This window comes from Notothenia coriiceps, unplaced genomic scaffold, assembly GCF_000735185.1.
Source record: "Notothenia coriiceps isolate Sejong01 unplaced genomic scaffold, NC01 NC01_scaffold00023102, whole genome shotgun sequence".
In the NCBI taxonomy this organism is placed as follows: domain Eukaryota; kingdom Metazoa; phylum Chordata; class Actinopteri; order Perciformes; family Nototheniidae; genus Notothenia; species Notothenia coriiceps.
Window position 1 is genome coordinate 1 of NW_011355803.1, and position 16,842 is coordinate 16,842.

The window sequence follows — 16,842 nt, forward strand, 5'->3', positions numbered from 1 at the left end:
ACGCTGTACGCTTTAGTCAACTGGACATCATTATCAATGCGCAGATCACTGCACTGGTACAAACTCATCTATACCGCTATGCTTGGACTGCTGCCCCTCTACATATCCACTTACATATCACACAAACAGTACAGCTATGGACTACGATCTCAATACGTACGGTGCTTGTGAAAAAAGCCATGTACTCTGCCCCCTCGACCTGGAACACACTTCAGCAGGAACCAGTTTGATACCCATCACGGATTTTAAACTAATTTAAAAAAAGCTGGAGAAATCATCTGTGGGTGTTTGCACCTGCTATATCTGACTGTATGGATTTCAATGACTTTTTTTTTTACGAAGTTGTATTTGAGTGTTGCCTCTGTGTTTAGTGTCCTGTCTGTCTGTAACTTTGTGTGGTAGTGTTACCACTGACAGGTCTCTCTTGAAAATGAGACCTTGTGTCTCAATGAGATTTTACACCTGTATAAATAAAGGCTAAATAAAAAAAAAATATACACAATATGAAATGTTTGCAACAATAAACTTAATTATAGCATCTCTAATAACAAGTAAATTATTTAAATGATCATCTCCTTCTTTTTTAGCAGGCAATAACGATTTGTTTAAGAGTATGAAGTTCTACCCGATATAGTTTGGGGCTCATTTTTTAAATCCACCATATTTTTGGAGCTCAGTCCTTGTAAATCTTTTCCAGGTGACCTCCCTGAAGAGTCCTGCAGTGCTCATTGCCCCGGGCTGCAGGAGGCTCGCTCTCTGTCAGCCCTGACTCTAGTCCTCAGCCTGCAGACCCCCCCCCAGTCACACCCGTCACCCCCAGACCCGCAGCGGAATGGGATCAACACCGTACACTCAATCGTACACCTCCACTCAGACACAGAGAATTTATCATCAAAAATCTATTTATTTCCTGTGGAATCTTCTCTGCAGAGCCGTGTGACCTCTCTGCCCCGTGAACAAAATCTAAGGGGGTCTTCACGGGGGCCCCCGAGGACCCTGCTAATGCTAAGTGAGGAGAGCCACACTGAACCTGTGATTAATAACTCCTCGACAACAGTTGGCTTCACATGAGGAAGATAAAAACACATCGCACTTCCTCAAGGCCAATGTTGTCCCACCAAGCTCCGAAGAGAGGTGGGAAGGGGTGGGGGGTCCCACATCAGGACTTTTAGCATGAGTAAATGATCGTACAGACCCATCTTTAAGTGCATCATTACAACCGAAAAGTTATTATCCTTTTTATTTCGCATCGACCCCGCAAATGAGCCTTTAGGAAGCGAGTCAATATTTTCACGCCAAGACTTTCTAGCCTCTGACATCTCTTCATTCTCACTAAACTGCTGATTGTACAAAGTGCTGTGAAGCTTTTAAAACTGTGGGACCGATACTTTTAAAACTCTAGATCATGTGTTGCATAACTTGTATCCATACAATTCCACAGAATCCTCTGTGATTGAGTGTCAGAGAGCTTACAGGTGGCATTGTATGCAGCACGCAGACATGAGAATACAATGAGAAATGTGAGTGGAAGTGGTGTGTCCATGCTAGAATAGAAGTTGAAAGAGATGTGAAAGTCACCTCAATTCAAATTTTGATGTCAGTGGAAACAAGAGGGGCACTGTGGTCTAATTTTGTTCCTCTATGCTCTAACGCCTGCAGTGTTTAGCATTTGTTTTGCCTGTGGTAACATGGCACGATGCAGGAGACAGGCCTATGAATGAATGACACCCGTGGATTTTGCCTGGCTGTGGATGGTGTGTGAGGACGGCCGGGTTGTTGTGGCAGGTCTTTAATCTCAGACCCCTCCTCTCCCATTCAGGGCTGACTTGGGCTTGTGGTGCTAACTGGCTGTTAATTGCCTGCCTATACGCAAGGCTTGCTCCACATGCAGAAACTAGCTCCTTCAAGGGAAACTTCCCTAATGAGATTATCTATCAGAGCACAGGTCTGTCTAGACACCCCAATATACAACACCCCCACCTCCACACACCCACTGCTGCTGGCAGAAGCCTCTGAAGATGCCCTCAGGTAGAAGTTACCTGCAGAAAGGGTGCATGTTATCATTACACCATTATGGGTTTACACCCACTGCGTAATTTCTATTATGGAGAAGGCTGAGAATGTGGAAAAGTGTAAAGGTCATCGAATATTTAATTTTATAGTCTTTTATCCTATTTAATTTCAGAACAATATATTGGATACATGCAATCAATAGTTAGAATAATTGTTTAACTCAGGATTATATCTCCTATAAATGTTAAGCCAATTCTATTGTCATCAGTTTTCTTACAATTATTATATTGGGTATTTACCAGATTGCACAAACACACTAAATGCCATTTTGGTGTGTGGTTGTGTGTGTGAATGATATTTACACAGATTCTGGTGCCGATCTGCAGCAGGGAAGTGCGTCCATATTTGTTTTAAAGTCTCTTAGCAGTTAATAAAGATGCATTTCCTCCGTTCCCTCTTCCTGTGGGGACGGTATCAAGGCTCTGTTAAGTCTCTTTGATTTCCAGCACCCTCCAATCACAGCGGGGCTCTGACTCATCATTGTGCCACTTCAAAGCCTGGGAATGGCTCTCTTGACCCCACCCACCCCGGTACTCCCCTTAAAAGTCATGGTCATCCTCTTCCAGCAGGACTGATCTCTAATGTATCTGCTGGAACAAGACGGACCAACCTTCTGCCTCCCTGAGCTGCTGGATTTCTCTTTTTAACCCATGAGGCAGGACGTTGGTTCTGAACACACCGTTGGATATCACAAATACTTGGATTGCTTTTTGGCCCTCAGTGCAGGAACCTTTTTCAAGCTTCTCCTGTGTTTAACCTGAACAATGCAGTCCATCAGAGGTGAGTGTTTCTCGGCTTTTATTGGATTTACTTTGCTTTTCATTGAATTACTTCCTATTCCCCAGCCCGTGTGTGGTTTTGTCTTTAGCTGAGCATACCTATGGTGGTCTTCTATCACTTTTACTGAAGCATGTTGCTCTGTTGATTGTTATTTAGACTTGAAGCCCAACTTCGGCCCTCCTCCCCAGTCCATGGCTGCTGGCCCCGATACCTATATGCAGGGCAACATCAGATTGACTCTGGAGGACCCTGACCTCTGGAAGTCCTTCCATGATTTAGGAACAGAGATGATTATCACCAAACCGGGCAGGTAAGAAGACAGAAAAATTCAACTTTATGCAAAAAAGATTTGGAAAAAGTGTTTCCTGTTGCTGCATTTGCTTCTTTTTTCTCATGTGTCTTCTTCTGTGTTTTCCAGGAGGATGTTTCCACACTGTAAAATTAATCTAGCTGGCCTAATTCCATGTGCCAAGTACATCTTACTGGTTGATATGGTTCCTGTGGATGGTTTCAGATATAAGGTAAGATTTTTCTTTCTCTTGTGAATGTTGATATCAGTGATTTTAGTTGGCTTTTCTAAGAAGAGGAAGTAGCCCTGACTCACAACAGCCTTTGGTATTGGGTGAGGATTTCCCTCAGTGGTTACCAGTATCCCCAGACAAGGCATCCCCTGTTTATCACCCCCCTCTGTGCTGACATTGTACATCAAAGGGTGCTATCTCTTCCTGTTTTTCTATCCCCTGCTGGGAGCCCAATGTACTACCCCCTATCTCTCTGGGTGGTACTGGCCGGCAGTCACTCTCCCCTCTGTGGTGCTCTCACCCTGTGGGAAGGGAAGAAGACTTTCCCCTGTGACAGACAGACCGACTCACTATCTGTCTCCTTCCTTCAGTGGAATAAAGAGAAATGGGAGGTGGCAGGGAAAGCGGAGCCCCAGCCACCCTGCAGGACGTACCTCCACCCCGACTCCCCCGCGCCGGGGAGCCACTGGATGAAGCAGTCCGTCTCCTTCCTCAAACTCAAGCTCACCAACAACACACTCGACCAGCACGGCCATGTAAGTACACGAAGTGTGGTGCTCATCAACAGTGTATTTTCAAATCTATCTACACTGACTTAAAGGTTACCTATTGTGCAAAATTCACTTTTTCATGTCTTTTCTACATAAACATGTGTCCCCTCTGTGTAAAGAGATTCTCAAAATTTCAGGAAAAAATATTCTCTCTCTTTTTGTCCGGATCCATTTCTATAAAAACCTGTCTGAAAATGAGCTGATCAGATTTTGGCCACTTTGTGATGTCATAACAATTGTTTGGCTTGTGTAAGCATTAGCCAATCACCAACCAAGGTACCCCCCCCCACCTTATCACCTGAATCTCCTTCTAGAGCACCATTGTGTTCTTTTTAACCAAATATCTCTCAGAGGGGCGTGGGGAGGGGCTCCTTATTTTTCATCTAAAGTAACAGACAGAGAATCAGCACTTTTGAAACAGGGCTGAAACAGAGGGGATTATGGGATGCTACAATGCATGATCTGTTTGGTATTTCGAGCCAAACACTTTAGAGACATGTTTTGTATATATCTGAGACCTATAATATATTGATGAAAACCAGTATAATAGGGGACCTCTAAAGATATTTGATAATAAAGGACTGGCAACACTTACAAAATGAAGCTTAAAGTTCTTAAAAACATGAAAAAGTCCTCTGAATTAATCACGATCTTCCTCTCTGCAGATCATTTTGCACTCCATGCATCGCTACCACCCGCGCTTCCACATCGTCCAGGCAGACGACCTGTTCAGTGTGCGCTGGAGCGTCTTCCAGACCTTCACCTTCATTGAGACTTCCTTCACCGCGGTCACAGCGTACCAGAACACCTCGGTCAGTTTCTCTCCCTGCAAACACAAAACGCAAACTGCTGGCAGGACGCCCCACACATTACCCAGATTTTAACTGTTTTGATTTCCCCTCATACAGATCACAAAGCTGAAGATCAATCACAACCCATTTGCAAAAGGCTTCCGGGATGAAGGCACCAATAAAAAAAGGTGGGTGTCGCATTAGTCACAGGCTGTTGACCATTTTACAGATTTCCATAGCAGGAAACATTCTTTTCTTAATATTTGTATGGCTGTCATTTCTGTTAGAAGTAATGTTTACATTTGACTGATATTCCTCTGCAGGCGTTCAAACAAGAGTCCAGCCTGCCAGGAGAAACGAGCCAAGATGTCCGACATGTTGAACAGAGACTCTAAGGAGGACAGTCCACCAGGTACAGATTTGTGTTAATATGTGTACTCTTATGTCCTGTACTCTGCAGTAAACTAATTTGATGATTTGAACCCTCTCAGACTTCTGCCGGTCAGCGTACGAGGCTTACGACGGAGAAGAAGGAGACATGGCCAAACGGAAAGAGGCTGAAGGCATCAAACAGGAGCGTTACTCCCCCTGGGCCGTAGAGCGGGAGCACGGTGTGAGGACCGAGTCCCCCCCCGGGGCCGACCACAGAGACGTGTACAACACGGAGCAGCTGGTCCCTGCCCCGGCCTCCTACCAGCCCCAGAGGTACTGCCAGCTCTATCTGTCAAGCACTACACCTTTTACAGTTTATCGAGTACAGTCAAGGATGCTGTCTAGATGACCGAGAAGTAGAAACAAGACGGAAAAGTAAAAACTGCAGAAAAGACAAAAGTAAATTTAGCAATTTCAACGATTCCTGAAAAATAACAGTAAAATCATAAAAGATATAATAAACAATAGTAGTGGTCAAATATAATTAAACACAAACAAAATATTTAGATAAACAATAAAATAAATTAAAAAGTTGTACAACTTAAATACAATTAGTTTAAAAATGTGATAAAGTTATACAAACTAAAAGGAGTCATCGTTAGTTTTAAGTTTATGTTTTTAAGATTTCAACCCTTTTATAAGTTTTCACATTCCCAGACTGTTCCAACTAATCAGCAAATAAAACTAAGAGCGGACTCACCAAAGGTTTCAACATTCTACTTTTACTTAAGAAACATTGTGAACCTTCATTTTTGCATTTACTGTATTTTAACATTGTGGTATTGCTTAGTTGACCCAAGTAAAGGATCTGAATACTGGCTTAGTAAATAAATGGTATTACAATCCAAAAGTAACCCTATGTCAGGTCTCAAACACGTTGAAATAGAAACTGTGCCACACATAAGAGCATTGCGTTGTCCTGAAGAGCCGATACTGATCTCCTTTATTTTCCTCTTCAGGGTCCATGACTTTGGGAAGCCCCCCTCCCCTTCCCCCAGCGTGGGCAGCAGCCACAGCGGGTCAGGACACAGCAGCTTCGAGTCCCGAGTCCCCGACGTCGCCACGGTGCCAGACCACGACGCCTCAAAGCTCCGCACACACGAGGTGGGCCCCCCCCCCTGTGGCCCACAACCCCTCCCGGCCCCCCAGGACTACCCCGGGGTCCTCAACATGTCCATGGCCCACCAGGCAGGGAAACCGGGGGTGATCGGACACCACCTCTACAGTCCATACGGCCCCGAGCAGCCCCTGGGCCAGTGGAGCAACCCGGGCCCCACACAGTACCCCCCCCCTCACCACCTGACCGCCGACTACACAACGCCCGCTGTGCACCATGGATATCACCATGGCAACGTGGCTGAGTGGAGCCAGTACCCTCTGTTCTCTTACTCGTGCTGGTGAAGGATCCGAGGTGATAAGTGACTGATACCGGTGCTGATCCGGGGGGGTGCATGCCGACAAGAGGCCCAAAAAAAACTGATTTGAGAGAGGAATAATATGTTTGATGAGAGCGGCCGGACGTCTCCAGACCGACAGGATGCTGACTGAAACCAAAGTGTGCTACGCCATGCTGTTTAATTGTTATTATTGTTGAATTGTCTATTTATTTTCTATTTCATCTCATCTCCAAGTTTAAATATTATTTTTGTAAAAGAAAGATTAAAACGTGTGTGCAATTTATGTCTGTCTTCAAATTGTGATGTGATCTGAAAATAAAAACCTTAAAGTAACAGGATCAAATGTCTTTTCTGTGTTCTTTTTGAACCATTTGTATCTGTTATAAACTAAACAAAGCTAAAATATTATTTTAGAAGGCTCATACTGCTGCTTCATTAAATAAAACTAGTTTTCTTATCTACTGAAACAACAATTCAATTCAAAACCTTTATTTATTCAGGTGAAAACCCATTGAGATCATTGACCTCTTTTTCAATGGTGACCTGCTGAACAACATTTTAAACATAGTTGAATGGTTTAATACTTTCCATTTTACGTAAGTACATTGAAATAAATGTCTAGCATTATGTAATGCTCAGTTATCATCTCTAACACTTTAAATTCAACTGAAGTTTAAATCTTCCACTTAACCATGAAGTAGCACATTTCCTGTCTGTAGTTTAGTTTTTAGACTGTGTAAAGTGGATCCAGGTAGTTTATTGAATTAGTGTATTGTGGCAGTGTCTTGTTTGCGGCTGCACATCTGCATGCTTTGTACCCGTCACCTCTGATAAGCAGCACGTCCTTTCGGTGGGGTTTGTTTGTATTTCCTCTTTGTTGATCTAACGAGGGCCCCTCTGTAGTTTGGAGGGTCCCAGCAGGCTTTAAAGGGACTGTATTACTGTGACTGGGCTCACCTGCTGAGGTTTACCCACCGGTATCATAAAGCCCTGCATGACTCTCGTTCTACATCTCAATGAGCCCTTAAAAAGCTTGAAAACGGGGGGCTGTTGACACCTTTTCACAAGCTCAAAAACACAGGCTGGGCCATTCGACTCCACCCTGGGTGGATATGAGCTGCTAATGACTGTTGTAAAGTCCAGGGGAGGAGGAGGGGGAGGAGGTCATCCTTCAGGAACGAGGCTGACATGGTGTAGATTTTACTCAGAGATTCATTAAATTGGAGGTTGCTTGGACCAGTAATACTTTTCCAACCTCAGTGACCCCAGCTGTATGAGCACAACTCATTCACTCATTTTAATGAGGATGGGAAGAGCTATATATACTGTATGACCTATACTTATATGTCTGTAGACTACGGCTGCTGTGTTAGGACGTCACTTAATGATGTTCAATTTCAGACTTATTATTAGATCATACCTGAGGCCAGCTTTTTAGTAAAACAAAGATAATCATTATGTTAGGAATTGGGATAATTAAACCATCAAAGACTGAAAATCATAGAATTTTGCCCCAGGTTATTAGGGATCATACACGGTGACTGATATTTGTTTCCATATCATTGCAATTATCATTTGTATTTACATATCATTTATCATCTAAAATATTTGTCATTAAAAGAAAACACTGCCCTGCATTTTAACTTGCTTAAGGCCAGCCATTATGGTTTTATGGGGATTTGTTAGAGCCTGGTTCCACACCTGTAAGTCAATTCATCATTCCTCTAATTGAACTTTAATGAGTCACTTAAACATGAATGAATAAAAAAGACACACATTCGCATTTTTTTTTTAATTACAAGGCAATATTGCTTAGGTACAATATTATTGTTTGGATAATCTCTCCCTGTCGACTCAAACCTGTGATGAACATTTACAATAAATGAATATTTGATAAACTGTCAGTGGCTGCTGCATCAAAGGGAATATGAGTTGTTTTAAGATATAATGGATAGCTGAGCATAAGGACAAAGGGCAGTCGTTTGAAAGAGGGCTTTTTTAGGGGAACACTTTCTAAAAGAGGTAGGATGTCTGCTCCTTTTCGGTTAACCGCCATCTCCAGATCATGTTATGCTGATGCTGATGTGTGTTTATTGTATGTTATGTGTTGCATTGGTGCACAACACATTGTACTCACTGTCAGTAAATGCATGAAATGTGTTGCCACTGTTGCCGCTTCGTCACAGGGTCAGGGGTGCAGCTTCCTGCCTGCTCTAATAGATGTCCAAGAGGAATATTGTGTGTATTGTCAGCTGGAGAAAAGCAGCCTTTCAGTCCACAGGTGACTTCCTGTGTCCTCTGTTGACTTATTGCACCTCCTGCTCTCCCACACAGCAGGAGAAACAAGAATGAAAGTGAGCACTTAGTAAAATTCCCTCGACACACACAACCTCAACTCCACTGGGTTTAATCTGCATAGCTCCACATCAATGGTTATTGTGGACCTTTTATTTGCTCTGTTAATGGTCCAGCAAAGAGCAGCTCATCGACCTGCACTCAGAGGCCAGTATAGGGGGTAAGTGCATGACATATGTCCTGAGAATCCCCCGGGTGGTACTGCAGCGTCAGAATGAAAAGTAGCATAAAGGCAGCAGATTGTTGATCCTGGATGTCCACTGCTGCTGTCAGCACATCCCACCAGACAACTTAGAGGGGGCTGGCACTGTAGTGTGAACAAGAGAGAGGGGGGTAGGGGGGGCACACACTCACTTAGGGCTGGCAGGGGGTAACAGATGTAGATGAAACAGCCTCGGAGAGGAAAGCAGCAGTCAGCCTTCATAAAGCTGATGGAGCAGAGGGCCAAATGGAGAGGAACTGGGAGAGACTGGGAGGAATAAAAGACATGAGCAACGACAGGAAGACAGCCATCAGGAGACTTCTATTAAAACAACACTAACGTTGATTAAAGAGAACAAGTTCTAAACCCCGGCTAGGGACTCATCAAGGCTTCTAGTAACACCAAGACCCCCACCCCAAGGTGCTAGAGAAATGTTTGAGTTTTACATTTTTATTTCAGCCAAGAATAATTAGATGTAGCCTATGATGAAAAACAAAAGATACATGTAAGGAAGATAGGAGGCATCTGCAGATTACAAGGGTTATTTAATTGTCGGGTAAGAATAATAACATTACAGGGTTTTACAAAATATTTGTTAAACTTTGAAGCATTTTTAAAAATATATAAATATGTATAATATTTGAATATATATATTAAACATATTTTTTCTTTGTATTGTAATGTTTTTAAATGCATATGTATGTCAGAGTGGCCTGACCCCACTTTAAGAACCTAGTCCAAGATTATTTGATTTACCTGGTAGGCGGTTCATTTAAATGTCCTGTCCTGTTAGTTGTGTATAGTTCTTAAAAACTATACACAACTAACTGTCTGTCTGTTTTCTTCTGTACAAAGAACATATTCCAGGAAACAGTTTTGTAAATAATTAGCCAATAAAGTGAAACATTGCCTTTGTATTTGTTTAACGTGATGCCTAAAAGGTGTTCCAAAGTTCTCTAGGCGCTGCCAGAAATACAATTGTGTTGGAAAAATAATTAGCTCTTTCATTTTCATTGTTGAAATAAAATAGTCAAATAGCTTGAAATGATAGATTCAATTAATAAACACCATGTGACTTTAACGCTATGACCCAAAAACATGACAAAATACATACATAGCTACCTTTACTACATCTCAAAACTTATGTCATGAATGTTGTGTTAAGATTGCATATCTTGTGTGAGTGTGTGTAAAAAGCATTTCTCTTTCAGAAGGAACAGTCTCGCACCTGGTGTTTTTTAATGACAGAAGTTAAGGATTCACAGAAGCTTCTTAAAGTTTGTAATAAACAGCGTAATGAAGAACTGAGGCCTGGAGCAAAGCTGGACTGAGTGGATGGAAATATTCTCAAACCTCTCCTCATTGTGCTCTTTGGACTCAGTACCAGAATAATGTATACAGTATGGAAGATCATCAAAAGGACTTTGTGTCACACACAAATCAAGACTTCCTGAATCATTCACAGACATGGCAGCATATTGTGAGCTGCACTCTACAACCTGGAAGCGTTCACTAGTCATGTTCAAGCGTTATTTAAACTAATAATGAGGCTAGAGGCAAAGTAACTAAGACTCAACTCCATCCACACATTATACTGAAACATAAAAATACACTACACAAGTGGAGGATCCACAGAAACAAGGCACAACCTAAGGATTACTCAGTAGTTTGGATGAGAAGATAATTTCAGTTTCTGCCGATAACCAGAAGCTGCAAGAAGAATTACAGTTTGCATATTTGAGAAGTCTTTTTGAACTCTCTGTGGTTACAAATTGAGCTTAAAAGTGCTGTAAATGTCTGAAGTCTAAAGCCAGTTCAGGCCATATATATATCAGCATATTATTGCACAGCCAGTGGTCTTGACTGCCTTCTGTATATTTAAGATATTGAGGTTTTCTCTATGACAAATAAAGAGAGCTATTAAAAAGGTAGCTACAAGGAAAGTGACAATCTTGAGCTTGGATTCATGGGCGGGGCATGATTATCTTAAAAGATATTTGCAAAATAACAAACAGTGTGCAAAGGTCCCGAGTGACTCTTTGGTTCAGAGGCACTCAGTGATCGACGTGCAGGAAGGACCCGATGCTGCGCAAAGAAAACCCCCCCCCCAGGTACTTTAACATGCTGTGTAAGAAAAAGTGCATGACAGCGTCCAGTGCTCAGACAAACAGCTGCTTCAGTCCTCACTCGAGTCCTCCGAGTTGTCCATTTCCACGTCTTCCCATGATGCCTTGGTGCGCTGCTCCCAGCTCCGGGCCTGAGCGACGACAGCAGGGGGCATGAGCACCACGCAGGCTGCCAGGCCGGAGACCCGCTCCTTGAAGTCCGCCTCGCCCTCCCACTCGTCTGCGTCGCTGTTGAACACGTGGATGTATTTCATCCTGTTGCCTTTGTCGTGAGAGCGGCCCCCCAGGACGTAGATGCGACTGTCCAGCACGGCGATGCCCGGTTCTCCGTGTCCCGCGGGGAGGGGGGACATTAAAGACCAAGAGTTGGCCTCAGGGTCAAAGCATCCCACCTGAAAAAAACAAAAGACAGGAAACAAATGAATTTCCATTTTATAACATTTCTGTCCAAACAGTTTAACCTCGGTCAAAAAGAACAGCTCGGATTGTATTCTTATTAATTATAATATTTCACTGAGCCAACACCAGGGAAGTCAACTATACTAATATTATTTGTATTTGTTTGTAAGATTAAAGAAAAATGTGTCTCTCAAAAAACAGAACAGGTTGCTGTCTGCTAACACAGTGAATACAACGACTGCACTAAGACTTCATTCCTTTTTCATCCAGATATCTTTTTCAATAACCTTGTTCTTTTTCTTACCTCTAAAAATGCATTTACTTGATACTTAAAATAAAAAATTAAACAAGTAACAACATTGTGTCTGATTCTTTTATTTTATTTATCTTGTCCGATGAAAAAACATAAACATAAAAAACCCAGCATCGGCTATAGTAAAACCCATGATGGCTGAACTAGCTTGGGGGCATTGGAGACATAAACAACGTTTTAATATAAAATCAAATGGAAAAGGACACAAGAAATATGTCATAGTCAAGAACATCTCTGAGTGTTCAAATGTAAACAGAAAACCCTCAGGAGTTATTTTAAACTGTGAGACGCCTGCTGAGCAGAGCAACACTGCCCTCATTGTGCAGCATCAAACACCCCTGACGACCTGAGACTCACCTTCAGGACATCACGCCGGTACCCGCGCTCATCGTTGCTCCCCCCAATCACATAAATGCGTCCGTTGACAGCCGTCATGCCGTGCCACGCGCGCTCCACCGGCCCCTCAGCACACGCTGACCAATGATTGGCCCCAGGGTCAAAACAGTAGGTCTCTTTGAGGTACGCATTCCCTCTGCGCCCACATGAGATATACATTTTCCCATCAAGCACTGCTCCAGCATGGGCGTAAACCTGGAGGACAGGTCAGACTGGTATTAAATTGAGTTCAAAGAGGAGGGAAACACCTGGTTGGTAACAGAAAACTCCATTAGGACAACACAGGTGGGGAGGTAGCACCATCATGTGGATGGGAGCAGCATTACATGCATGTTTTCTATCGGCTCTTTTTCCTTACCTCTCTCTTCAGGGGTGATACAAACTCCCACATGTCAGTGTGTGGGTCGTAGCGCTCCACTGACTCCAATTCGCTGCTATAGTCCCGTCCTCCAATGGCATAAATATGGCCGCCCATCACGCAGACACAGTGGTCAGCATGCTGCTGCTGCAGAGGGTGGATCGCGCACCATCTGTTGTGACGAGGGTCGTACCTGGGAACACGCATCAACACAGTGAAGGATAAATCAAAACTTTTCAAATTCAATCTGCAGCGAGAAATCCGTCCAATCAAGCATTGGGAATACAAAATAGATTTGTTGTGGAATGTTTGATGCCATGTTCAACACCACCAAAAACAACCCTTTCCATTTTGTGGATCTGAAGAAAAAAGTCAGCTCAGTTGTTTATTGATTCATATTGATAGTGATTTTAAACGCCTCACAAACACGGGTTCCAGCTTCTAACATGTGAGGATTTTCTGCTTACTGTTTGATTTGACCAGTGTAAACTGAAACAGCTGCTCAGACAAAGCATGCAATCTGAGAACATGTCGACATTTCAAACTATTGTCTGACATTCTACAGACTGAAGAAAATCAACAAATCAGGTTGGCTTACATAAGAGCCAAAATGAGCTTATTGCAAATACACCCGTATCTGCAAATGTGTCAGACTGTCGGACGATATGTAAAGAGTGATTGTAGTTTAGAAATACCAAAGATATGTTTGCTGTGGCTGAGCTCCAGTCAGGGACGCCATATACGGTTTGTCCACTAGAAAGGACTGGCTTAAGTTTTAGCTGTAAAAGGTTCTGCTCAATACATATTATATATTTAGTATACACTACAACTAATCGATTACTTGATCTTATTGAATAGTTTCAACTGTAATAGACAATAAACAATAGTGGTTGGTGGAGAATATCCATTTATATAACAATCAATATTCTTGTCTAGGTAATTGTCTACAAAAGTACCAAGACATTTCTTCTGACGAACAGATATCCTAAAAAAGGAAAAGTCACACCAAAGACCCATTTAGAAGTTTGAATGATTCTTGGAAATAAAGAAGGCAGCTATCCTCAGCCTAAACGTTTGGTTTATTTAACAGGCAGCATCTTTTTTTTGTAAGATTTGAACTCTGAACTCTTAAGATAACTGAGGACTTTGTTGTAGTGATGCTAACTTTGCACAAAGTAAATACATAAATAAATGTTACCTTTTGTCTTAGGTTTGATTTTGTGTGTTTTCAATTTTGCAATAAGTTAATAAACCTTTTTCAAATGTCCAAACTACAAAACGTATACACTTTTGACTCTGCTTTCACTCCATGCCACAATGCCTCTACCAGCACACAGCAGACTGGAGTAGCTCCTGAAATTAGCAACCTTATGAACTGTAATGAGAATTGATTTTGAACCGCGACCCCAAAGACGTGAAATGAAATGAATTCTTACCAAAAATGACCATCCCTAAACAATAAAAACTTTTTAAAAAAGTTAAATTGATGAAGTGAATGAGTGTACATTAGGGCTGCACGATATTGGAAAAAACTGACATTGCGATATTTTTTTTTTCCCCCTGCGATATATATTGCGATATGAAAAAATACAGGAATTGAAGAAAAGACAGTTTTTTTGTCCGCAAACCATCCTTTCTTAAACTTTAATGCTATACAATTGGTATTTTTCTAACTATATTCAACCGGATGAAGGATTTTAGTGACGGACGTCTGGATCTTAAGTTATCAGAGCAACAAGCTGAGCTAGCTCGGTTAGCAGCGCCGAACTGCCCTGGAGAAACACATGGAACTACTTTATTCAGTGTTTTCACCTTTAGTCACCGGGTCCGTTTGCTTTGGAGAGTTGATAGCCTGCATGTCACTCACTCAAGTACCCCAGACATGAGAGCCACGTGAGTTTTCCTTTTTGTAGCAAGCAGCAAAAGAATTGTAACATGACGTGTTTGAGTTCATTTGCCTACTTAATATCGCAAGTACTAAAAAAAAATACTAAAAGAAATACAAAAATCGAACGTCCTGCGATGTGAATATCGTGTAGCCCTAGACGTGGTGATCCTAGATAGAACATCATTTAAATCCATCAACAGAATAAGGGAGATCTCACCTCCAGCAGCGGGTCTCTGCGCGGAACCCACTGGTGTTCTTGTCTCCTCCGATCAGATAAACAAAGTTGTTGAGCACCACGATGCCCTGGTTGGACATGCGGGGGCCGTGGTCTGCAGTGAGGGTCCTCCACTCCCCCCAGCTGGGGTGGAACACCTGGAACAAATGCTCGTTGTCTGTGAGGGAGCTGGAGGTGAACATCCCCCCGAACCCCAGTATGCAGTGGAAGGTGGAGCGAGGCTGGGTGAGGGGGGTCTGCAGGACGGGCTGCCAGACCTCCTGCTCATGGTACCGCAGGGCAGAGGACACGCAGTCCTTCAGGGGACACTGGTTCAGTCTGCCGTACAGACGCTTCAACACTTGTTTCTCAATCAGGCAGAAACGCACAGTGTCGATCATCTTCAGATTGTCCTTTGGGTCAGAAACATCATAAAAAGGTTGGATTGGTTGAGAACAGAAACCAAAACCTATCTTTTTTAATATGGCTTTTGATTTGGGTTAACTTTCAATTCTCACTAGTATCATTGTGCATGTTTTAATGTATTGTTTCTGTTGCTTTTATTTTTACATTATTTTATTTGAATTTCTTAGGATCACTGTAGATGTTTTATCTTGTTCTGTATTTATTTTAATATTGTGTGTTTCCTGTAAAGCACTTAGGGATGCTTTGTGTATGAAAAGATGAAACAAATAAAGTGTATTATTATTATTAGACTGCAATCCAAGCAGATTAAGCTTTGTGAGTATCTGATGGAAATGATAGATGAGTACAAAATGCAGGACACACCTTAGGACTGACCTGCAAGTACACCTGGTCAGTTTCCACCTGCAGGGGACTGTAGTGGAAGTGCAGCGCCGCCTCGTACGCCTCGTTCTCGCTGTTCACCTGCAGCTCGTCACTGCTCAGCGCGCTGAACACCACGTCCTGGGGGAGCTGTCGGTACACGTCGGTGCGGGACAGAGTCTGGATGTTCTTGAGCATGTAGGAGTGGACCCTGGCACTGAGCTGCTGCAGTCCGTACAGATCTGCCAGGTTATAGACCTCCAAAATGTTGCTCTCGTCCAGCCAGGAGAAGAGGAAATCGCAGCAGAAGCCAGTGACAACCTCGAGCTTCAGAACACAAAAGGGACACAGGTAAGGTGAAGAAAAAAGAAAAAATGTGATTAAGCAAGAGATATTTTTTTTTAAGAGTTTACCTGTACTAACGTGGCAGCTATCAGGACTTCCTGCACACACTCCAGGTTTAACTCAATCTCCGAAGTGTAGATGTAGTCCAGTATTTTTGTCATGGCCATGAAAGTGACTCCATGAATGGGGATCTCTTTTTGCTGCGTCTCCCGCAGGCCTCCAGCAAACATTCCCCTATCGGAGAGAAAAGACACACATTGTTTAATATAAGAACTGTCCAATAAAGATACAAATATGAATAGAAAACGTTTATGTTAAGCCCAAAATCAATTGAGAAAAGGTGTATGTACTCTATCCAAACCATTTAAAACACATCTTTGTTGAATATACTTTAAGTTGTTTCCCTTAAACTGTGAGTAAAAGCCAGAGCCAACAGAGTGAAAGCATCTTTGTAAAGGGAAGTTAGTGATCTATCTGTACCTGCTTTTAGCATGTTAATAGGATTACAGGGATACAGAGCAACAGTAGGGCTCTGGTTTAATGTCACAGTGCAAACCCCAGAGTAAAGACTTCCTCCACCCCTGCCAGCACAGTAAGCTCCAAACAAATTAGAATAACACTTGAGTTCAAATCCAACACACCTATCTGTCCTCCTCGTGTGTGCTGCTGGCTGACTGTGGACCTATATTACCTCTGTGACCCCCATGTCATCTGTCTATAAAAGCTACAAGTGAAGGTTTCAAATGCTAACACATTAACATGACATATAAAGTACAATTATTGAATGTAATACACTGCAAATAGTTGTCTATATGATTGTGATGTTATGTTAAATGTTTGTTTTTCTTGTATTGTGTCCTTAATAATACTTGGCCTTGTTGATGTTGCAAATGGAGCTGCTGTGACGCAAGTCAA

At 42.5% G+C, this 16,842-nt stretch overlaps 2 protein-coding genes across 2 annotated transcripts; one reads left to right on the forward strand and one right to left on the reverse strand.

Annotated features, from left to right (window-relative positions):
* The first annotated feature begins 2,609 nt into the window (after positions 1-2,609).
* Positions 2,610-6,844, forward strand: tbx16 (T-box transcription factor 16). Its single transcript, XM_010781318.1, has 9 exons — positions 2,610-2,853; positions 3,010-3,163; positions 3,272-3,374; positions 3,746-3,910; positions 4,591-4,737; positions 4,834-4,904; positions 5,040-5,128; positions 5,208-5,421; positions 6,108-6,844. The coding sequence occupies exons 1-9, from the start codon at positions 2,838-2,840 to the stop codon at positions 6,547-6,549; spliced, it is 1,401 nt and encodes a 466-aa protein (XP_010779620.1). The 5' UTR covers positions 2,610-2,837; the 3' UTR covers positions 6,550-6,844.
* A 3,473-nt stretch (positions 6,845-10,317) lies between these two features.
* On the reverse strand, positions 10,318-16,200 carry klhl22 (kelch-like family member 22; the record flags this gene model as incomplete). Its single annotated transcript, XM_010781319.1, has 6 exons — positions 10,318-11,620; positions 12,298-12,531; positions 12,695-12,887; positions 14,800-15,209; positions 15,586-15,909; positions 15,996-16,200. Coding segments are annotated over 6 exons (1,708 nt in total), but the record flags the coding sequence as incomplete, so codon positions are not given.
* Between the last annotated feature and the right edge of the window lie 642 nt (positions 16,201-16,842).

Bases quoted from the DNA above. Each gene is read 5' to 3' on its own strand.
- tbx16 (XM_010781318.1), top strand. The intron at 4,738-4,833 runs GTCAGTTTCTCT...CCCCTCATACAG, and splicing joins CAGCGTACCAGAACACCTCG to ATCACAAAGCTGAAGATCAA. The intron at 5,129-5,207 runs GTACAGATTTGT...GAACCCTCTCAG, and splicing joins TAAGGAGGACAGTCCACCAG to ACTTCTGCCGGTCAGCGTAC.